The 25,565-nt window shown below is 42.6% G+C and overlaps 1 protein-coding gene across 5 annotated transcripts in view; it reads right to left on the minus strand.

Moving 5' to 3' along the window:
• The window catches only part of LOC128893446 (homeobox protein homothorax), a 442,757-nt gene extending 422,054 nt beyond the window's left edge, over window positions 1-20,703 (minus strand). For all 5 annotated transcript variants that reach the window (XM_054154380.1, XM_054154379.1, XM_054154378.1 and 2 more), the window contains exons 1-2: window positions 19,082-20,703; window positions 4,924-5,183 (exon numbers count right to left, since the gene is read on the minus strand). In XM_054154380.1, the coding sequence (XP_054010355.1) occupies window positions 4,924-5,183; window positions 19,082-19,096 (275 nt within the window). In that variant the 5' untranslated portion in view covers window positions 19,097-20,703. The remainder of the gene's footprint in view (window positions 1-4,923; window positions 5,184-19,081) is intronic.
• Between the last annotated feature and the right edge of the window lie 4,862 nt (window positions 20,704-25,565).

Raw genomic sequence — 25,565 nt, forward strand, 5'->3', positions numbered from 1 at the left:
AAATATACATTCAGTCACGCTAGTCGCAGTCAAAGTGGAAATATTTACGGTTTACGTTTGCAACGGAGAACCAACAAAATATTATGTCAGATGAGAACAATTTCAGTGCGTCTTTGTACTTGTCTATGAAGATATTAATAAATATAATGAAAATTATATGCATTATAAATTCCATTATAATTTTGCTTAATATGTTATACAAGCAATACTTTTGAACGGAACTTACTGCTTAAAATATTCCTTTTAATGAATCAAGGTGTATGATTTTGAACGTTGGCACAGGCCTGATTGCCACGTATACCTAATATTCCCCAGTCCCTTAAAGAGGGTACAAGCTCGTGATTATTCGATGCGGTTTGCGTTTCGTGCAATCAGGAAAACCGCCGACTACTAGCTTGAATGAATGGCGGCGCTTTAACTGCACGTTCCTTAAGCGGTCGCGGTGCAGCAAAGTGCAACGTCGATGACAAATGACGGGTCGAAACGAGGTGTCAGAATGACGGGACCGCAGAAGGTAATGATATGATTGTCCGCTGTACGCGGCGCGGAGGATGTTTGCGGTTTTGCGGTTTCCGCCCTTGACTCGACGCCCCGCCAACCCTCTTTGCCCTTACCCAGCCCTTTTTATTCGTGGCTATTGGCAATTTCACGCCGCGATCGGACGAATACGCGATGATTCCTGATTACTAAAGCTTGCTGCCCTCCTTCCTGTGTTTACGGAGCCTAACTGGAATAATTACGGAGTATTCAACTTCTGGGAAATCTTGATGCATTTATTCTGCGATTGACGTGATTTATTTTACTCGGGTAATTAAATTTGAAACAGCACAGTTTTAGCATTTTAGCATTACTTCGTCAAGTCGATCAATTTCACTTCTGAAAGATCCATACAGACGCATAATATATGAAGAAGACTTTAAGGAGATTGAGATCATCGCGCGTTAGAGAAATTGACATCGGTTAAGGGATGGTTGGAATCGATTTCACGATGAAAATATTCGAACAATTCGTACGAACCTGATTCCCTTTGTAAGAGAAACCCACATCGATCATGAAAACGCGTGTACCATATTTTGCAACGCACTTTCCGAGCGAAATAAACTCATTCTGTTATCATTAATTGCAGGTATTGGACACGAAGAAGAAACGAGGTGCTCGCGTGCTCCGCTCGAATTTTTCATCACTTTCTCTCCTCGTCGAGAGAAATGCTTATTAACACGTACTAATTAACGTCGATACCGTATGAAAATATCGGGTGCCCCCCCCCCCCCCCCACGCCCGCAACAAGGCGAACTCGACCTCGGAGAAAGTGAACTCCTGAGTACGCGTATCGCCACTGCATGTTAATTTTATTGCGGCTTAAATAAAAACAACGAGAACGCGTCGCGGCGATAATGGGCGATAAAGGCGATGACCTGGAAATCGATTCGCGTCGAAAAACCGCGCAAAATCGGTGGGAAAATCGTACGCAATGGTACATCGGGGTCGTCCGCGATCTTACTCGTCGAACAGTGTCGACTCGAATCAAGTTTTCTCATCTCTAACTGTGTCTATTAATAGAGACTTTTTAAATAAAGTTATTTCAGCGTAGGCTATTTAAAAAAATATATATTTATAACCGTCGAAAGTATCCTCGAAGGATATATATGCAAACAAAACAAGGATACAAGCAAAAAATGAAGAAACAGGTAAAGAAAATACGAATTACAGAAAAAACCGGAAAAACCAATTATTGTGTTCTGGCAAACAGACGAGACGCAAATATATTCAAATAACAAGTTTCTGTAATTGCTCCTGATAACCATGTCGCCTAGAAACTCGTCCCAACCGCGGTGAACCTATTCAAACGACTTCCTCGTTCGGACTCCCCCCCCCCCCTCCTCCTCGCCGAAAAAAGACCTAACTTTCTCGAGCATCTTACCCTCGAATCGCAAAACAGAGGGGGAACGTGTCCGTCAGGGGCCAAATAAAACGTCGAGATCCTGTTTTCCCGTGTTGCTGTCCGGCTGGAACGTGATGCAATCAAATCCAACGCGCACCAATCACTTCCATTAAACAGTATATTAATATTCATTACCCGCTCATCTGCTGAAACGTCACTCTAATGCACTAATTATCATCAATCAGAAAAATAGAATATTAAATAGGCCAACGTGTACAAGCGTACGCGTGTATTTGAGTATGTACAGACGGTGTTCGTGCGCTCGAATCGAACTTCCTGCGCGCAGGCGAGCCACGACACGCACACCGTTGGTTCGCCAGAAGATTTGCGTAAGACGTCTAATCCGTAAATGACTCGGCCAATCATGCTCCTTGCATAAGGATCCGGGCTTCCCGTGATTGGCAGATTCGCCTGTGCGTTACGTCTGCCACGATGGCTTACGTAAAGCCATCAACATCGCCGTTCACGTGGCGAGCGTGGAACCTGGGCAAGAATCACCGCTCGTTTCGCGGGATTTTTCTCTTCGCCTCCCGTCCCGTTGCGGCCGAGACCACGACTGGAATCAATCTTCCGTACGATAACGCTCCGATCGAGAGAAACGGAATCGATTGGTCGTCGCTGGACCGTATCGAACGTGGATCTTTAGCACGGTTGGACCATTATTACGGGAAGAGACTGTAACCGAGTCCTGAGTGTGTATGGTAATCGCCAGGGAACCTTGGAATCTTCGGATGGACGAAATTGTTGCGTAGGTTTCGAGTGAGGATGACAGTTGTTTGTTAGTTGGATGGGGAATCGAGTTTATACTTGTCGAGGGATATTATGTTTCGTGTTAAAGGAATTGAGATTTTTCAGAACAATGTGAGTACATTCAGCCACCACTATGCAACTTTTATGACGAGCGCCTTATAGTAAAACATTTAATTAAAGAATGTCAGCCTAACTTAGATCAAAGCGATCGCTCCTTTCTATGTCTACTGCTCCAAAAAAACCGTCACCTGTGCGATTGACACAACCACGTGCAGAGAACCGCCATCCTACCTAATCAAAATTTCCATGTCAAAAGAACAGTGACGAACCTAAAACAAAGGCAAATGTGAAATGGCCACGACAGTCGATTACAGCAGGACGACTCAATCGGGACCGTACACGATCGGTTTGTAAACACGAGTTTATCAACGATGAAGGAAATGAACGGCTACGGGGCTAAACGCCGGCTTGGAAACGGCCCTCGGACCGTTCCAAGAAAGTCGAGGAATCCGCTTCGGGTTCGGTCGGGGCACACGACGAGTGGACAAATTACAGGGTGCGCGAAATAATGAGGCTCCCGTTCTAGGGTGGGTACCAGAAATCGGGCCATCTCGCGGTTATAAATCACACGGAACACGGCCCCAGCCGCTCCGTAAAACGGGCCAATTGACGTGTTTCAACCTGGTGGAAGCGTGGCACGAGGCACCAGGCTCCGGCAGAGACGCGGTTTCCGCTTGCTCCTTGCGCTGGGTCCACTAATGATACTTCGATCTATACTCGACGTTTGAGACGAGAAGAATTCAAATGGAGAGGTGTACTTCGACTGGGTGGAAACTGGGAGTCTCTATTTTATGATGTAAAAGGGAATAGAGGAAATCAACAAAATAAATTCCTACGAAGTTGGTTAAGAAATTCTTGAAATAATTTTCCTATGTCAACATCTAACGCCTCTTCGACTTCGGTGCTTTTATTCTTGAACCATTTCGATTATACTAGTGTTTCGTAACCCTTAAGTAAGTTCGAAAGAATAAAAACGCATCTTAGAAAATGCATTTCCTAGCGCAAATTCACTCGGTATTATTCATACCGCGATGGAAAAACGTCGCTGATAGAAACGTGTCGATTATCGACCGCGTTAACCTCGCGATAATGATATTCCGCTCGGACCCCGCAACACGTTGTAAAAACCGACAGCGTGACGCGAACGAGAACTGGTCGCCGCGGCGAAAGATCGAAAGCTGAAAGCCTAAGCGCGGAAAAGAAACGTCGGGCGACACCTTCGACGGAAAAGGCGCGACTGGTGTGCAAATCGTTCGAATTTGGCGACGATAAGACACGATTACGTTGCAAATTAGGAACAAATCGCGTCCGCGATTTTTTAATTCCCGGGAACGTGTGTGTATAAAGTAATTGATTTACGACGATGAATAAAATGAATAATAAAATACGACGACTGAATAAAATCAAAGGTGAATGATGCAAATGATCAATTTCATCCGAGAGGAAGTTTTCTTTGTAATCGAGGAACCTGTATAAGTGATACGCCACGGGATAAGCTCTTTGTCCTGCGAGTGAAATACTTATTCAATATCACCCCGCCTATCTCAAGAGGAAATTGATATTATCCGTCCCTGAGTGCGGGGAACTTTTCCTAGCAGGCGAAAAACTTTGGAAGAATTTCCCTCAGGCGAACCAGGAACGTTGAATATTAACGCGTGCCGACTGAACGTTTCTGTGTCGCGAAGCGAGGAGATTGTAATAAAGAAATAAGCACGCAACGCTTCATGAATTTTCATGTAAATCACGCGGCCATTACGATTTATCAAACCCCATTGTAACACTGCATTCCGCGATGCCAGTCGATGTGTAAAATTACGACGAGATTAACAAGAACATCAAAAAATAGGCGTACTAACGGAAACCGCGCGCGTGTACGGCTGACTCTCTCTGATAAGGCGTTTTAACACGTTTTAATTTTAGACACTCGTTTAATTGAACCGTCGATAGACTCGAGGCCTTGGAGGTTTCTTGGAAAGTCAAATGTTTTAGCAATTGTAACAGCTGTTTTATGAAACGTATATATAGGAAGCAGTTACGTGATGTGGAGCGATAGTCTATACACATGGCGGGGTGGTGAACGTGTTTAATCCTTCATGGACCTAAATTTTTTTCTGTAGACCACTTGCAAGGCGTTTAAATAAATAAGTAAGGGTGTAAATATGTAAGCTTACCCGTAGATGGCGTCCTTGTCGCGTTTGTGGACATCAGGCACCGCAGACGCAGCAGCCGCGGCCGCCGCCGCGAGTACATGCTGGGGTGGCTGTGGCGGTGGCGGAGGGTACTGGGGGTGTGCTGGTCCCATACCTCCGAGGTGTGGACTGTGATGGAGGCCTGGTACACCCCGGGCGCTCCCGTGCGGGTCGTACAGCCCTGCACCACCGCCGCCACCTCCGCCCTCGAGGTAACTCGCGTGCAGCCCGCCATCGTCGTACTAAAATCAAAAATAAACAAAAAAAATTAATCCACGGTCCCAACAGGTACAATAATTTCTTATCAAATGTCGAAATAAATAAAATTTATAGGACAAGCAATTAAATCTGTAGAGTCGGTAGGTGTCCCCTAAAACATCATGCGTGAATCCTGTTTCCTCAATTAACTTCACAGGGACTGTTTTTATTGTGTTCCCAATTGGGCGCATTATGCAATGCAAGAGCCAAGACACTGTGCGGGGTACAGTCTTTTATTTCGCTTCACTTTCGCTAGAGCAGTGTCAGCGACGTCGCGAACAACCGCCACATTGCGAAGTCCTCCATCGGGCGCATCGATTTCGAGCAGTTAAAGCATTAAAAATAGAAGCCACAGCCGTCCTTGCCCTGAGTGCCATAGCCATGGAATGTTCGCCGTAGAACGCATAAATAGGCGGAATTTATTTCCGCCGCGCCGTGAAATAATACGGAGACACAGGAATTTATCGTGGAAACATCCCTCGGATGTCAGACGTTCGTCCTTTTCCTTAATCGAGAAAGCTAGCGATGGTAGCCTGAGGACTGACAAGAAGATGGCTCGGAGCTGTACTTAGAAGTTAGAGAAATTGTTTCTCGATGGAACTCGGTGATCAGATTCGAGTTTAAGTCATTCGAATTTTTAACTCCAAGTCCAATGGTTACCAAAACTCGATTCCATTGAATAACAGAATTTTCACTGTGTATATGTCTCAAACCTGGCACGCAGACTATACTCTGACAAGAAGATTGATATCAATGGGCATTGTAGAAGAATATTGTCTCCAACAAATTTGAAGAAGGCCTACAACATGAGTAATGTATAGTGATTCACGAGTTTATTTTCGTGAAATCGCTGTTCTTTCATCCAGATTGCACGTACACATTTTCCGTGTCAGAATTAGAAGAATTAGATGTCAGATACATACCGGGAATTTAGATAATACAGATAACATCGAGCATGACATAGCAATTTCTATAGCTATTAATCGGAATTTATGTGAACATGTCTGCGAGTACATGCATTCCACGAAGAGAACATTGATTAATATTTGAATTTGATTTGTGTACACACGACATTTGCCATGAATATTTATATTTAAGAAAAGTATCCCCCTGCTCGATAGGCATCGCTAACGACTAACAACGAGGAGGGCCAGAATGAAATAATTAAAAGCACCGATCTAAATAAAAACCAGCTCGTATCGACAATTTATATGTCTAATTTTGATAAAAAAACAACCATTCGAACCTCTGAACCGCTTAAAGACCAGCTTGTACCGACAACTCATACGTCTAATTTTTATCAAGGTACAAGCACTTAAATAATGTTAACCGTACAAGAAGTTCGACGCCAATTAATATATCGCGTATCGGAAAAGAAACGGGGACGACAGTAAATACTGGAACACCGTGGAACAAATTCACATTGCGTGGACAGGATTTCTCGGCGATCGTTGTATCGAGGGATCGATCGGTAGCAAGGAAGCCAACGATTTTCTTGACTGGTCGCATCGTGTAACTTGTCACGGCACCGCGGAAACGAAAGCACGCCGATTATTGACGGTAATTACGTTGCTCCATCGTCGAGGCCGAGAGCCCGTAATTTTATCGTTGAAAAAAAAAACAGGAATCGAAGAAGAAAAAAAAAATGAGAAATAAAACGAACGATAAAAATTTGCGGTTATCGAGGCGACACGCGTGTGGCTTTCGCGAAATGAACGGGACCACGGCGTGCACGGTAATCGAGAATCCTTAATTACAACCGTTAGCCAAGGTGACATCGCGGAAACGCTCCAGAGATTCGCGTTCGTGTTTCATCCAATTTCATTCGTTACGCACGCTGCCTCGATACCAGACGCGAAATTCTTATACGAGATGAACAATTCGAATACCGAATGAAAGGCAAGCCAGTCTTAATTTGCTGTTTGTTAGATAAAAAAAAAAATGGTATGTTATTAAAATACACGAAGAAATCGACGAATCTGTTCGTAATCTATTATTCGAATGAAATTTTGCCCACCTATGGGTTAGGTCAAAGCCAAAGGGTGCATCGAATCTCGACGTAATCCAAATTATGACCCCATTACGTGACTGTTTAATATAAACACTTCAGAGCAAAAAGGGTGCCTTTAGATCGATTGTTTTGAATCGAGATTATAGATGGCTGAACCGAGGGTTCAAGTGTTCTCGAAAAGACTGGATGCTCCATCCAGGGTACTTTGAAAACTCATAGTATGTATTTAAGTCTAAAGTCAGTTGTTTGAGCTGCATTAAGGAAGATTTTACAATCGATCAAGTCTCATCACAATGAAATTTGAGATGTCCAAAAACATAAATGAACAAATTGAAATCTTATTGTTTATTTCAAAAAGAATTACATGAAGGGAATAACAATACTTCATAGTAAAGCAAATAATATAAACAGAATTCTTTTAAATATATCTAGAATCTGTTATTTATGATGAAGTACGAATTTAAAATGGTATAAAGCATGAAGTTTCGAAGGGGTTGGGAAGGGAAGCAAGTTCAGGTTGATCTCACGATCGAATGCAGGAAACTATCGACCATGGAGCGCTCTGCGCGCGAAAAACAGCAACGGAAAATAAATTCCATCGCCAGGAATGGACCGAAAAAACGCGAAGCCGCGTCTAATAACTCACGTCGGCGAAGCTATGAAGATATCACTCGTCGATCGAGCAGAATATCTTAAATGCGAGTGAACGAAGGACGCGCGGCGACTTTGAGGTTAGGTGCGCATTGAGCGCAGGGCTGACGCAGCGCGGCATACTTCGAATTGCACGTTTTGTATCCTATTGCAGATAGGATACAATACCATTCATCGTCTTGCATAAATTCTCTAAATCATTCGAAGTATTTCGTTCAAATTTATCGCTTCCTTGCACGAAAGAGAATCATATTATAATAAAAAATAAATAAAGACAATTGAGATACACCGCGATTTCGCACTTAAACTTTTCATTTTAATTTTTTATTCCACGCCTACCGCATATTAAAAAAGATCTAACACATGTTCAGCCAACGATGATAAGGAATTATAATAATTACGGAACGAGTCGTAAACCTAATCTCGACAACCAGCGAAGCCCCTAAATTTCACAAATGGGTAAACCATCACCCACCTTAGCGAGTCCCGAGGTAGACTATTTATTTGGCATAAATTCCAGCCCGACGCGCAGCTGCTGTCTCGATGAAATATTCATAACGCAATTAAAGATAGACGCTCGCGTAATAATCCACGCGAGCCGACGACGAACGTGAACCGTGCGTCTTCCTGGTCTGCCAGGAATGAAATCCGCGAGCGGGAACGATCGAATCGAGAAGAGGATCCTCGCTCGAGATCGTTCGCAAGCGGATAGCTCAAGGCGAGTGTGCTCAAACGCCTCGATATAAATCAACCGGACGAAGAAAGGCGGGGAACCGCGAAGAGGAACACGCGTATTCCCTTTTTCGATCAATACTCTCGGCGATCGTGCCAATTCGAAGGGATAAATCAACGAAAATCCATAGTGGATCCATGAAAATTACCTCAGAAATCTGCCGTCGGCGGCAAGTAAACAATCAAAAGTGATATGATAGTGATATATTTATGTGCGAACTATATATTTCGAGATTCGAGCAATGAGAAACTTGTAGAATTATTTCAACATTAATTATAGTGGATGTTAATCGAAATGTAAGTCCTTAATTTAAATCTTATCTGTCGCTCTTCGATTCAAAAATGTGTCAAATATTTGAGAAGCATCCTTCCTCGTTAATATGTAAATGCGATGAAAACTGTAGAAAACGCGCGAAGAGTGATTTATTTGGCCAGCAACCTACATATTTAATCACCCAATAACTGGAGCCTCTTTCTCTCTCGCCTCGGTACACCCTCGGCGTCGAAATCAATTTTATAATCGCACGTGGGGAGAAATATCGAAGCTCCACCCAGCTATTAATCTTCAACACGCGAAAAATTTGCGAGACGAGGGTCTGGGTTTCTTGTCACGCGTTGACGCGTCAAGTATCGAGTAAGTTGCAATAGTTTTGTAGGAGAAAGCCTCCAATTTTCTTGAAACGAGTGACAGGTAGATGTTAAGGTTTCGTTTCACCTGATCTACGTTATATTTCTTTCCCTGGCACGATTTAAAAATATTCAGGTTTTTTGGAACAAATAATACACGTTCCCTGGAAGATACTAGGATTCATCTAAGTGAGTCTTACCTAACAGATTCTGCTTTAAATGTGACGCTATTAATCGAATAACCTGTTCGAACTAATTACGTACTCATAAACTATCAAGTAATTGGAGACTAGTCAAACGATTAATAGCGTCACGGTTACTGGACACCAGGCAAAAGGCAGGATTGCCTAGATAAAGATAAGTCTTACCGATGAGCTCTCGTAGACCTGGCACGAAACTGGTTGATGTTCTTTCGTATTAAAAACGTCGCTTATTACGGAAAAAAAAGACTGTTGTGGTTATTTTAGGAAAGAAAACTGCTTGTCGCAATTACGATTACTGTTCTATAAATACTCCTGTAACTAACTCCAACGGTTGCTTGGTGCAGAATGATCATAATTGATCGTAATAACCCAGAACTGACCCAGACTTCGAGATCCCTCTCCATACGTTTTAAGGATTGATCCGAACGCACATCCCATTACCTCAATTACTGTGAAACGTCGGAATTTCGAATGTCGAACCACAACCAATTTGCTCGACTTATTATCGACTCGGAACACGTACCGAGATAATTGATTATTAATTGCTGCCAGGAGGAAATTTATACCCCGGAAACCAGTTACGTTCCTCGGAGGCAAACTATCTCAAATCGAAATTGTATAAATTTGGAAAGAACGCGTCTTGTAAGGAGACTTGGCTAATTGCTCCAAAATAAAGTCTTCTTTAGCAATTAATTTAAAAAAAAAATGCAGTCCTGAGTTTTCCTGGCACGCAATGTTTCGTCTAACACATAGCCTCCCAATCAATTCCATACGAACGTCATTTTTAACACATACACACAAGTAAAACAAAATATTTTGGAGTAATTTTTCCCAAGGCTCTCCTCGACTGATACGCGTTCCATTTTAAAGGGTTAAATTTCCAAACGATTTCAACGCAGCACCGTTTGTGAACGAAGCTTAAGGGACGTCTTCCTCGAGCAGCTAGCTCGCAGAAACATGGCTGGGATTCCGTGGACAGAGAAAGCCGTTGGCAGGAGAGAGAAAGAGCCCGGTGACTGTTCGTTGCTTTCTGATTGATGTCGACATTTGGAAAACATTGCGACGTACACGCATGCACCGGGACAGCGCCATGTGCCTCGCCTATCTCGAGGATGCATCGTGCAGCGGCCCCGCTTTATCGTCCACTCTTTTTCGACCCGGTCGTCGATTTTAGGGCGAGGATCATCGCTCCGAGATTCGACGATAGGCGGCCTACCCACGGCGTTCTCCGTCTTTCGAACCACTTTTCCACGGGGCTAGAAATAATTAGAGTCTGTGTTGCGTTCGCGCAAAAATTTGATGCTTTTGGCATACAACGGATGCTTGTAAACTGCGATGCACCTAATCTTGACGCTAAAGTCATCGACGGCTTCGATTTATCTCTTGGTATTATTATTGATATCACTACAGAAGGTGGATATATTTTTTTAGTAGATTCCCTTATTTTTCAGTCAGTATTAGTTTTCTTCGAGGTTGATTGGATTTTTTCATACTTCGTTAGAAGTATGCGATTGTAACGATGTTTTAATGTATGCACCTATAATGATGTTTTAATGTACATTCCTATTATAGTATTTTTAAGCCCTGACAATGATCGTTCTTGGACTTGAAAGGGATCGATAAAAATATATTCCTGAAAATGAGTATTCTTTTCCTGTGCTAAATTTATGATTTTCTTCCTACACCCAAGAAAATATACAAATTCACAAATTGGAGAACCTGAGCCAATACTAGAAAGGTTGATTCATTTTCGTGCTCGGAACAGGGAACGATTGCGCAGTGATCTAAGACAGGAGGTGAAACAAATCGATTCCATTAAGTATTTCTTTCGAATCGTTTGAAAGTTAGCCATTCCATACAAACTGAATATTCAGTAAAATCTCACGGTATTAACCATGGGTTGTTTGCGTCATTTCTAACGATTTAATCATTCTAGTTAATTCGAATGGTATTATAAGATCAAGCATTTGGGTTAGGTTCTAAAATAGCTTCATTCGCTCGTCCTTTCACCTTGCGTTCAACACAACTCTTGCTAGATACATTCCATTTGTATCCCTTAATTGATATTAAGAATAAATTCGCTAAATAAACTACATCTCCCTAAACAGATAAGGTAAAAAACTCAAATTTTCTGGCGAAAAGATCCCACTAAACATCTCCTAAATAAACGAATAAAAATTTAAGTAGCGTAAAATTAAATGTCACAATAATTCTTTCGCGCGACTACCGAAATAGACGCCATTCGAGAGGATACTTCTCGAAGTCTGGAATAAAACTCAGGAGAACGACGAAGCAGAGCGCAGAAATTCCACGACGACTTTCGATCCCGAATGACCCACGACACTCCGTTTTCCTCCACTCGTTAATGTACCGTTACCAAAGATCCCTCTCCAAAACGCCGACCGAAATAGACAAAAATCACAAAAGTTTTTGGTGCTTGCCAAATCCTCCAAATGGAACCACGAACAACGGTGGAACACGATAGGGAAAAATTATACTGACATTTTACTAAAACTTCGTTACTTTGAAATCTATGCTAACATGCTTACAAAAGCGTAAAGATAATATAAAGAGCAAAAAGTAATTAGCATGGGTAAATGTAAATGAAAATATGTTTTCCTCTCATTTAATAATATGATGCATGAAATTGCGAGTATAATAATATGTATTTCTTGGGAAGATAAACGAAACAATGTAACTAACTGTAACATGAAGAAGCACATACAATTTTCAAACAGGACTTATATGTAAACATTTCTGTTCAATTTTTCCACTGGCCCACTATGCTCTTAAATAATAAACTATCAGTGATCTGCGTACTCTGAATTCTTATTAAGTATTATTCCTCACTTTTCAGATACAACGTTTGTAACTCGCTATCCTGTAACGTTTAGTAAACAACGAGCTGTGCCTGTTTATGCCAGAATTAGGTGCATTAAAATTGCAGATAGGCTCTGGGTAGGAACAAATTGTAAAATTTATACAAAATAGTAGAAAAAATCATCTCATCGGGCACAAGCGAATGGAACGGACGAGAAATCGATACGACTTTAATCCTGGCGGGCTAAAGGCCGATATCCGCGGCAATCGGGAGAGCGAAAGTGATTGATGGATACCCATAAATACATAATCACGGCTCGTTCGTGGTACAGCGGTGGACAAAAATCGACGCTATTCACCGGGCCAGGAATTTTTAATCCCGGTAACGGCCTCGATGGCGTACACTTTCGTTCTACTCCACCAAAAAAAAAAAAAAAAAAAAAAAAGGAAGAAAATAGAAGAGGTAGATGGAATTTTTACAGTTCGGGCCTGCGATTTTTCCTTGGATCGATCAGATCAGAACAAATTAATTAATTGATAGCTGGTATTGAACTGCAAATAAAGTACTGAAGGTACACTTTCTTGTTGGTACCTTTGAATGAGATGAATTGCAAGGAATTCATACGCGAGAAAGATTTTTATTATATAAATGTGCCAAGTGTGAATTTAAGTTTGATGAACGTTTGAAAAATGATCGCAGATATTACCAAAGACAATTCTTCGGAAAATTGATTGAGAAGTATATTGAAGACATTGTCCCTCTTCGTAGAATCACAATAGGCTACTACAAGAAATGATACCTACTCTGTAACGGTAGGTAATCGTTTTTGAAAGTTACGTAGTAATAAATTTTTGCCTTGACATGCTACATGAAAATTAACGATATAATTGACCATGTCACTCGCACGTGGGTGACAAGAATTTCCGGTACGTAATTAAAAAGTTAATCTTTAACCTTTTCAGAACTGACGGTGACAAACCAATATGCTCATCATATTTTAAAGTCAATAACTTTGCGATGTATAACATTCGTGTTATTTGAATATCAATAGTTTGCTCGATACTACTTCGGAACAAATTATCGATTAATCAAAAGTAACTTTACACTAGGTTAGATACCCAAATCCTTAGAGGGTTGAATTGAAATTTGAGTTTGTGTTTTTTTTTTAACAATATATTGAGAATTTCCAATGAATCAAAATTAGACCTGACTAAGCCACGATAATGCGAATATTCGTTAAATTATCTAAGATTCATACATTCGTATGCGTATAAAAGGTACAAGTACGATGACAGGTCTCAGAGTACCCGATTCTCAACTTGTTAGATAGAGTTCAGTTTACTTGGATAATTTCCTAGATATCAGTCTAGCAGTACACACGTGAGTATTGCGAGGGTACTTAAGATACAAGCACAAAAATAACACGGAATAATATATCAACAGTGACTGATATACCTTTCATTTTTCGCAAAATTCTACAGCCCACTTCTCGTGCATTCATTTGTCATTTCCAGTGCGACACGACCATTAGAATAATCGCGTGCTTGTAAATAAAATTATGAAAATTGTCGTAGCCTCTACAAGCTTCGTATTTGTTATCGCGTTTTCGACCATAATTTCGGTCGTCTTCGGTAAATAAGTTCGTTCATGTTACGTTTCAATGCTTCATTATTCTCAGAAATACAAAACTAAATCTAAAAACAGATTAGAAGTTTTGAGGCTTTTTATAATCACTTGAATTATACAAAAATCTGATGGCGATTCATGCTGATAATTCAGCAATTACGGTTCTTACTTTTATTATTGTATTCCTGATGGTATCTTCGTCTGACAATACGATGATCTCTAAGCATAATTGTAAAACAAATTAAAAGGGGAATATATCTCCAAGATCAACATCTCCATACTTACGAAATTAATTATAATTAAACTGACATGTCGTACTAATGTCTGACCGTAAGTAAACAACGGCATCGTTGGCTCGACGTAACCAATAATTATAGTATTCCTATTACACGTACCAAGACAATCCACATTACCTAATAACATGCGATCCAATAAATCGCAATATTGTATCTCCACACTCCTATGGTAATTATGTAGATTTTTTCCCAGTCATAAACGTCCGATTCGTTCCTATCTAACTTATGCTGAACTCTAAGCGCAAGTATACACATTTTTTCGACCCACTACTTCTGCATTGTACACCACACTTTTATCATCGTCGATATTAATAAATAATAATAAAACTATATCAATATACAGATTGGAAGCCAAACTACTTTCGAAATTCATTCCGCGCATATCAACGTACGGAGATTAAAATTCAAATTTCAGGAAAATGTCACCGCGTGACCTAACGCAACTCAACGCAGAAACATACGATTCGTACTTAACATCATCCTGATTCGTGCTCGACACTTTACTCGCATTCCACACTTCCGAATTCGTTGTGTACGTGTTTATGAATTTTAACCAAAACGCTTCATACTTGATAGCATTATATCGTGAGATATCATAATCTTCGGTTTGGACGTCAGACGGAAAATTCTTTATGCGAATGAAAGACTCTTTTCTAATTGATATTATAATTAAAGTAAAAAAGAAGATATCCTAGAGAACTTCCTTTCAAGGAGTCGTACTACAATACGCTCAAAATAAAGCGCCTTAATAAACAATTCTTTGTAATTATTCTAACGGCTCAAGGAAATATCCCCCACACTTCATTAACAGATATCACACATTACCAATTTTTCGAAACACTTTATTTTAATCACACTTGTTGAAATAACCATCCTGCAATTATTCTACCTATCTCGATCGATTAGACCACAGACTTCCGTAATCGTAATGTTTAAAGAAGGTGGGGTGTCAGAAGCCATCCGCGAACGGAGATCCAATTTTGGAGGAAAAAAGGAAAATTGCAGGGGCGATAACAAGGTAATTCGTCGATAGCGACCTATTCAGAGGTCGACGGAAACGTTTCGTCGCGATATGGACGCCGACGTCGAGCGTCATGCCGACGGCGGGACGCTTCGATGCCTGGAACGTCGCGCGCGTGTGTTTTGGTTCCGTCACTCGAAAAATCGGCGGGCACGCGAGCGATCTGACGGTTATCTCCGATCGCGTAAAGCTCTTTATCGGTGCAGATACCATTTTTCACTTGCTCGAGCCGCGATAAAACTGTGCGCGTCGCGGAAATTGGAAAAACTCCACGGAAAACTCCGCCTAAAATTAACTCCGCTCTGACATTGCGACGAACAAAACTGTATTACAATTATCGACGGGGAACTTTCCACGACCACTGAATAGAACTATTGTACGCGACGAAACACTGTTTTTCACTTTAGGCAATATTTGTTGGTCATAGCACAAAGCATATTCTAATCGTAGCACTTCTGAAATATTTCGAGTAGACGTTATTCATCGTTTGCATTGCAAATTTATATTATTTTTATTTTACTCCGAAACGTCCAATCTTGCTCCAAAATGTTCAATCAATTATCTTACTCCAAAACGTTCAGTCAGTCATCTTGCTCCAAAATGTTCAGTCGATCGTTTCACTCCAAAATGTGGAGAACATGATCTTACTCCAAAATATACAATCAGTCATCTAACACCAAAACTTTCAGTCAATAATCTTACTCCAAAATAACTCAACGAAATATCCCTAACTCCAAATATCGCAGACGACGAGCACCTCCATCGGAAAGATGTTTCAAGTCGGAAATGCGAGAATGGAATCCCATTCGACGGTGTATCGCGTCCGACGGCCAGCTAAGGAGCAGCTGAACTGTCATTTTTCTGAACAACTGCAAGTTCCCAATAAGAGTTCGTGTATAACCGATGATCTGAAATCGCGTGAACGAAACTGCAGTCGACGACAAGAATCGTAATCAATTCCTCGAATGTCTGCGGGCGTTCGACCATACGTAAAAGGATAATTCTGGGTTGTCCGGGGCTATTTCGATGAATTTCTGATCCTCCAAACCGCAATTCGTGCGATACATATTACTGGGAATACTGGGCGTTATTCACTGAACTTAATTTCTTGAACTACACGGTATTATTGTGTATTCATTTTTGAATTTCAAAAGTCTGGTTAAGAAGAATTTTTAGTTTTGAAAGCCTTGGAACACTCCTATGATTCTACTCGTAGACGTCAACACCACACTTTCACACGATAAATATTCATCGAGAAACAATTTGTACTCTTAAACGTTATAATAGGACCCCATACTGACGTTCATTTTAAAAGTGATTGCACTCTATTCAAATAGAAAGATATTTCTTTATTCTAGAGACGAAACGAAAGACAAGACAAGAAACGACTGATTTTCTTGAATTTTTTGACAGAATTTATACACCAGTACATCTACAAAGAGAATCTACCGTACTCATATGAACAATATGAAGAAGAAACGGAGTAGATTTCCTTTGAATTCCAACCTAGACGAAAGCACTATGAATAGGAGAATATATCTATTCAAACACTATGGTTTTGATCGTTGACACCACACTTTCATTCGGAAATTACTGATTCTTCTATTCTACAGTATCCTGTTACACTCTATTATATTCGACTGATAAAGGATTTCTATAGTGCAAAGAGAATTTTATTCGAATAATACGTGACAAATAAAATGTTCGCACAGACATTTATTTCCAACGTTCATTCGATTGGACGCTTAATCGAATAAGCTTCACTCGTTCAACGTGAAATGCAAGTAATTTGATTGTAATTTTTATCAAACGAATAACGCGTCGAAAGTTACTTTTCACTCGTGTTTTATAATTTTTATTTAGATTATCTCGAATGTGTTGCACGTCACTGGAGTCGATCGACGAGACAAACTCGATTTGCTTTGAATTCCTAGAATGAAAGGCTACTGCCATTCAGAACGAGAGAATATGTTTATGAATCAAACTGCGAATCCTTTAAACCATTCTATTGATTTGGTCGTCGATCACTACTATGCGCGATAGAGCCAACGTTGCTCAATTACAGCGAGATTCCACGTAAACAACGGAGTCCTTCTACGTTCAACTCTGTGTACAAACTCGTCGACTACTGAATATCTTACTCGGTTCGAAGCTAGTCGACAGATTTGAACTCTGCTAGAAACTCGAATTTTTTTTGCGAACTCTCTGCCTCGCTACATCAAAGGAAACTTAGGGGGAAAGCTACCTGGATTGGAGCGCTATACTATGGATCACTTGGAGTGAAATAGGAATATTTATAAAATATTTTTTTTTTATTATTATTTTCTACGCATCGAGGTCCAACATGTACAAAATGGTAATTCATTTTAGCAAACATGCTTTGCTTTAAAATCTCGTATTATACCGTCCGTCGATGACTGACGGACTAACATTAGTTATTCCAAGTTGAACCTCCTGTCACTATCGCGGTTACATTTTCAGTCACCATTATAAGAAAAAAATGGCCAAGAAAGCACGTGTGTTATTAGTACCCACAGATACAACATGTACTACACTTGAATTTTGCATTTTCACTTCGTAGCTTAACCACTTTCAACTCGACACAGTGTCCACCCACCGACGGACACTTTCAAGTTCACGATGACTACGATTCACAAGACAACAAAGCTTGAATTCACTATTCATTTCCTACCAAATACCTTACACTTTTTATCGATAGTCTCAATCTCTACCGGGCGAGACACTTTCGTCAGAATTCACGAACTGGTATCATTCTTACGAAACGCGAATTTTTTGTAAACTCATATCTAACATGTATTACTACAAATTTATGGAGCACTTTCCCGATACCATCTAATCCTTCGCACTCCACTGGCGCCACTATACGAACCACAACTCAGGTTGAATATTACTTACAACACGAATTAAATTGACGGAATAAAATTTAAGGTGTGAGTTTTTATAAATTTACTTTAGAGGAAAAGCACTTTTCACAGAACACGAAGGTGCCAGTCACTCATATTGAATGAAAACATTTGGAGTACAAAGGGTTAGAAGACATTTACGTTGCACACTTGTAGTGTGGTGTAAATTGTGTTACACTAACGATGATGCAAGTTTCCCAAGTTGCCTGATCATCTCTACACCGAAAGATAAGGATACATAGTCCACCCACCGACGGACACGTTGGAGTTCACGATAATTATCATTCACGAGGCAAATGGAACTCAATTGTATCTAACACTTCGAGGCCACAGATTCCTAAGCAAATCGAATGTCCATCAGAGTAGAATAGATTCTTACACTCATAGAAGAAAATCGCTCCACCCTGCTCCTTTGATGCTTGAGTCATTGAGTTTTTTCAAAAAGTGCGGGAATTCGAATTTAGAAAAAATCTAAGAGATCGAAGAATATTTACTTGGTAAATATTCTTACATCATATAAGATAGAAGTTATCCTAGAAGCCTGACCATCTTCACCTACATAGATAAAGTCCATCCACCGACGGAAATATTGGGGTTCGCGACAGTTACTTATCGTTCACTGGACAGGGGAACATTTTAGTTTTCGCTTCGGATTCAAACTCTCCTATACCAAACACTTTGCGTCAGCACTCACCGCGGAGGCCACAAATTCCCATGAAACTCGAATTCTCCTCAAGCTAGTATCATAAAGGACACTCTCACGAGGCTATATATCTTTCTAAATTACATTTCAAGACCAAAGGACACCCAGAGCACATGCCTACTCCAAACGCAATACCCGCCATCTCCACACATCGACGGACACGTTTTCGATCCACGACTAGCGTGATTCACGACAAAAACAAAGGACGCCCTCGCCTAAGAATCACTTGTTTCGCGATCTATCCTTAACGATGTAAGATCCACGTACCCTTGGCTGCGCCATGAACGCCCTGGCCGCGCCGGGGAACTCTGCGTGCTGAGCCACCGTAGCGGCTGTATTTTCCCACAGTATAAGCAAGTAACCACTTCTCTCACACACACACACGCGATTCCCGCACTATTCGCGGCGTATGCCCGTTCGTCGCACTTATGATCGCGCGATCAGCCTCGTCTGGAGCCCAGATGCACAGGTGAAAATCCGCTGGTGGCCGTCGGCAGTGAGTCCTTGGCGATGTTCGCGGGTCGTTCGCCGACCCGACGGCGTGCAGAGACGTCGTCCCGTTCCCGTTCGGGGCTGATGGACGCTGAAATGAGGCGGCACCGTCGGCCCTCGACGAACCCCGGATCCGAGTCGACCGACGACGAGACGCTGTGACACGGCGATGAATCGGAGCGAGCGTCAGCAGAGCTCGGGACGCACGCTTGAACGCTGCAGGAGGACCACGGCTACGGCCGGACACGCGTGCTTCCTCATCGTCGCGGCCAACGCCGGAAGTACCCGCTGACCAGACGCCCAGAGACCTTGCCTCTGCGTGGCGTCACTGCCGCGACATTATCCTCTCTGATCACTTGAGCACGTGGTCTCTCATGCGCACGCTGGGAATCCTCTGTATCGTTCCTCGAATTTAATGGAGCGTAACTCAGGTAACTAGATTCTTCTAGGTCGTGTTAGACGAGACTTGGTACGAATAATTCGCGGTAGAGACTACTCGATCACCGACGGATAGAACTCGCGTTTGCGCTGCTCCGAAACCGAAACCCGACGGATCACTAACGAACACGATCGCTAATCACGTAATTATTGGTCGGGGCTGCTCTTGTCCACTGTACCGCGTCCCGTTGATCGGAGCACTGTTTCACAAACGACGCAAAACACCCCCGGTTTTGTATGGTCACTGACGATGCTCGGCTGTTACATCCTTCGAGTATTGGCGCCAAGTCAACGCGTCGTCCCGCGGTTCCACTACGCAGCAGGGGGGAAACGGAGTCGGACCAGATTAAAGGGACACGTTCGCGCGCGAGGGACTCCGTTTACACTGAGAACAGCCGTGACCCGTGTCTCGGCGTAGCTCGTAAGCACTCTGCCACCCAAGGGGGGAAAAAACAGTCCACTTGGCGCTTTAAATCCGGGCGGCGTTGCCACGACCGATCGATCGATGGATCGTGCGCGTAGTTCGAACGTGCGCGCGGGATCGACGCACACAACCGGCGTACGCGTCGAAACTGATATCCCTTCGATAAAGGCAAAAACCCGGGGTCGACGACGGAGTCGCGTAAGAAGAAGCGCGTTCCTCCTCGCGGCGATTACTGAACGAACCGGTGTCGCGCAGAGAGAGAAGAGGAGACGCGCGAGAGAGCTGTCCGCGTAGACGGCGGCCGACCCTCCTCCCTGACCGTAACTACTACTGCGTGTGCCACTCGTAACTCCGGGCGGACAGAAGGCGGTAGGTCGGTGTATATGTTGCGCGCGGGCAAAGGCAGCCACAGGGATATGCGTGTTTCGAGTTCTTCCCCCACGAAAAAGCACCGGGTATATCCACGGGTAAGAGAAGAGCGACCCGAGCGAGCGTGGAGAGCAGCGCCTAGCGCGGTTTTAGATCCTGCGCCGTCCGCAGTCGTTCGCCAACTGTCAATCAGCGCCGCGCTACGCCAAGGAGTGGGAGGTTCGCGACCACGCCTATCGCGCGCGGCCAATCCGCCCCATCGCTCCGCCCACTTCCCCTCCAATGCCTGACGATCGCAGCGCTACGACGACGGAACCGCGAACCACAGTATTCTCCGCCATCGCTACACCACTACCAACGTGACCGCCGACGGACGACGACGACGACGACGACGGGAGACCGACGAACACGAGGACGAGAACGATATCGGGTCGGGAGAATACTCCGATTCCGCGTATAGCTAAGGGGAATACGGATTTCACGTCACGGTACTCCCGCGTCGTGTCGCTCCGGTGCGTCTAGGGCGAGCTTCCATCGCACCACACCGCACTGTACGCTCCACGCGTGCTCGAAAGGCGCTGAGTGATGGAAGGAACGAAAGGGTTTCTTAGGTAGGCGAAACTTTACGTGCCATTCTATTTTGTTGAATAGTGTCGAGTATCGAAATCGGAGCAGTGATTTGTTGGGCTCGCGAGCTGCTCCATCTCTGAATCTGCTTGATTTCTAAAGCTGCTTCATTTCTGATTTGCTTTATTTCTGAATCAGCTCGATTCCTGATCTGCTCCATTTCTGAATCAGCTCCATCTCTGAATTTGATCCATTCCATTGGTCATTAGATCAGTGAGCCATCTGTTACCGTAATTAGGTTGGTTCTTTATCAAAAGCAGAACAAAGATACGCTCATTTCTTCAGAAATCTTCAAATTTCAAAATCTAGAACGAAGTATCACTAACCTGTACTATAGCTATAGAAAAAAAAGATCTAGGACCTCGATAGACTAATGTTTATTCATCGAGTAGCAGACAAAAGGTTGGTTGAATTTTTCTCGTTATTAGAAATTTGTATCCAGGGATTTTATTCATCCCAGACATACGTGCTCCGAAATTTTCCGCGCATCATTGCCAAACGGAGGAACCCCGCGCGCATCGCGCCAGAAATAGTAGAATAGTCGCGAAGGTAGGAACGCTCTGGTCTTGGCAAGGATTCCGTCGACGGTCCCTCGACGTCCGAAATAACGCAGTCGATGATCCTGACAAATAACGACGTTCCGCTAAATGCTGGCCGTCGGACGCCTCGTTGGCCAGCCATCGTTGCCTCGCGAGTCTTCTAGCGAAGAGATGCGAGGGGTCATGTGAGGTCCAACGTTCAAACACCAAGTTCGATTTTATGAATTCTTTTCAAACTGTATTCAACATTGTTATGTGGATTTACCATGTGTTTATCATATCCTCAGATTTGAATTTTCTCAAAACTAAACAAAGTGAACCTGAAGTCAAATTCATTCCAGCCTTTCGAAACTAGGTCTACAAGAAATAGATCCAGAATAATCTTGAAGAGTCCAATGAAAGAATTACCGTTGTCAGGACCGAACAGTTTCCGTCCAAGTTGCTCCGTTTGTGGCAGCGAAAAGCTGGCGATTTTCTCGCGGCGCGCGTTCTGTTTTTATTTTATTCTTGTTTTTTCTTCCTCTTTTTCGTCGGTTATTAATTCGTCGCGTTTTGGCCACGGGGATGGTCAGCCGGCGGGCGGCGGTCGATCGAGCTTTGAATGAACCGAACGAACAGCTGACTCCACGCAGGAATTGGGTCGCGAACGTGCGGTTCCGAACTTTGAATGGTATTCGGCGTTGGGTGAGTAATAGCGACAGGAGGCGGCGGAGGCGGCGGAGGGCAGAGAGGCGGCGGCTGTCACCGACATCACTCAGTGTCTCCCTCCTGGCGTTCACTTCGCTCGATTTTATGACTCTCTCATCCCGCGCCGCGCACTTTCACCCCCGACCACCACCCTCCGCCTACGACCACCCCCAGTTCGGTGGGACACCACCACACACGCGTGACTTCCGCGGAATGTCGCGAATCATTGGACTTACTTTTCATCTTTCATTTTCCGTATGTTCTTCTTGGTATTATTTGACAACCACCTCGACCAGGTTCGAAGGTTGATTTTCTGTAATATGACTGACTCGAGCTTTGACAACTAACTATGAAAATTAGTTTCATTTCATGTATTTTTTAATTTCCCAAGAGCTTAATGGCTCAGTATTTACGATCGAATGCATTTGGTTGAAAAATTGAATTGGAGTAGGTGTCTGGTTAATGCAGTACCTTACTCCAAAATTTTTTATTCGTTCTCGATGGCAACGAGCCGTTCACCGGGGCCGAAGGATGCCGTCACCGAGCAAATATGGAAGACCGAGGACCGCGGACGCGAGTCTGGTTAATATTCGCGCGGATTAACGGATCGACCAGACGTCGCCGCGTTTCGCGCTTAATCCTCGACCCCTCGCCTCCTTTTCCCTCTCGACTCAGCCTCGTCTTTATTCTTCGCTCTTCTTACTGCGTTTATCCATTTTCGATGTTTCAATTGTCACTTATTTATTCATATATAGAGAACACTTTATATACACTAAAATGATAACATGTATAATCTAAGTCAGAGAATAATAAAAAAACCTCAGCCTCGCCAGGGGATAATATCGATAACATTTGTATCAAGCACGTAAAGAATATAATCGCGCATAAACACACTCTTCGGGACATTAGTGACGCGCAGTCAGTATCGTTAAAAGAAAGTTCGGATTGGAAGCCGCTTTCCACGTGTCCGCAATTGCAATCTTTAATGCGAAATGAACGATCGGTCGGTTGTGAGGACTGGAAGCCTATAAAATGAGCTAATGGGACCATAAACACAAAACGCGTTGTAATTTGCGTTATTTGATGATGTCGAATGGGAAGCACCACGCTTCATTAACTATGATGCATAATTTACTTCGTGAAGTAACCTATGAATTGATAATTTCGATTTAATGTCCCGGCATAATTTAAGAAATGTTTTAATATACCTACTGCTTTGGGGACAAGAGCCATATCTAGATGACAATTTTGTGCAACCAATAATAAATAAACTTGCGATCTATACGTTAGATGAAATGTAGAATCTGATACATAAAATACTACACAAACATGTTGACAGAGACTATCTATTTCTGTGCTACGATTATTATCGTTATTAGAGTCCCTAATTGTGCGTCTTCGTATCGATTCCCTGTCCGTTCATCCCTTATCAAGACATCACACGTCTGCAATTCACCCTCGGCAAATACACAGTACTAACTTAACAACTCAAAAATATTCGTTATCTTTAATTAGACATATAATTGGATGGTTGCGGTTTCAGCGTATCGAGAAAGAAAATGTAGTAAATACCGGTCGGTCGGATTAATTGTGAAACGTCGCTGCGCGTGTATTTCATTATCTAAACGAGCCCCGACCGATTTTCGATGAAAATAGGATAATTGCACGTCTCGCGCAAGGGAGCGACTATTAATTCGCTCGGACGCGACCAATGAGGGCCGCCGTTCCGCGATTCATAAGGCCTGCCTTAAAAGTCAGCGTTAAATAACGTTAATACCGCCCGCGAGCATACATAAGTAATACTTTACGCGACGCTTTTTATGAAACTGGCAAAGACCTGCTAACCATTATAAAGTCCCCGTATAATAATCCTATTCGCGGTTGCGCGAGCATTTGTATTGTAAATGTCCGGCCATTAAATTTTGTTAGCAAATACCGGCCTGTAACGTTGAAATAGAAACATTTTTCAAACGCTAACTGGCTCGTTGTTTATTGAATACTTTGGCGAAATCGCGAAGGATTCCTCCAGTTACCGCGAATTTATGCGGGAAATTTCCTGCACGCTTAGCAAACAATTTATCACATGTTTGGATAAACATTACTTTGAATTTTTTAAATATTTCAAAGTAAATGCCTTGCAAGTTGTTTGCAGAATAAATATTCGATCTATAGAGGGTTAATTAAACTGAATCGAGTATAATGTACTCTATTTTACGCTTAAGAGCCTCAAAAGGACCATGAATAAAATTTGTTCACCTTGGAGCAGTTCTAGATGATCCAAATGAAACGATTCTATTACACATTCTCTAAGTTTGCTTGCTCAATGTTTGATCTAACAGCGAATTAATGCGTTCATGGACTCCAAAAAGTGTGGCTATAAATGTGCCTACGTTCGCATGATCCATCGTTTCACAGGTGCCTCGTGCACACCTTGTTCTTCAATTTAATCTGCCATTAGGTCTGCCACTAAGTGCTGTGAATGATTTCTATCTTCCTCTCCTGAATAATTCATCAGAGTTAACACTCGAATTTATCAGAGTCATCGTTACACATGTAACGCCGCACGTGATTACACTGTTGCAAGTTTAGCATTTTTCCTTAATGAAGTTAATGGAAGCAAAAGAACGCAATCAGGAGTCCGACACGTAGAGAGGCAATATGAACTGTACAACAGGAGCTTCGTGATTGTAGGTGTTGGGATCCAAAGTGGCGATTATTACTAACTCTGGCATCAAGTTTTATGAATGCTCTGAAACAATTAACTGTTGGTACGCTTGGTAATCATGACATGATTTCCTGCACTAGCTCTGCTTTGCCGTTATTTCCTAAAGAAATATTAACATTAGGGTTATAGAGGGTTAATTATGTCGATACCAGTGTGTTCTAAAGGAAATCTTTAGTGTCTTCGTGTATAAATATCGAGTATTGCGGGAGTCAAAAATCCCGGAAACAGTCCAGGAGGCACGTCCTTCGATTCCACGCGGTGTCGACAATCGCATGGTCACTCTCTCGCAGGGAACACCATTTATCCAGTTAATTCGTAGGTGTTCAAAGCATTGTCGAGGCTTTACCTGGCACGGGACACTTCGAGCCTATTATTTCGCAATAAATCACACCGCGAGATGGAACCTGGCTCGTCGATAGTAACGAGGGATTCCTCTCCCGTCCGATCCGG

The sequence above is a fragment of the Hylaeus anthracinus genome, unplaced genomic scaffold, assembly GCF_026225885.1.
Source record: "Hylaeus anthracinus isolate JK02 unplaced genomic scaffold, UHH_iyHylAnth1.0_haploid 3, whole genome shotgun sequence".
Classification (NCBI taxonomy): domain Eukaryota; kingdom Metazoa; phylum Arthropoda; class Insecta; order Hymenoptera; family Colletidae; genus Hylaeus; species Hylaeus anthracinus.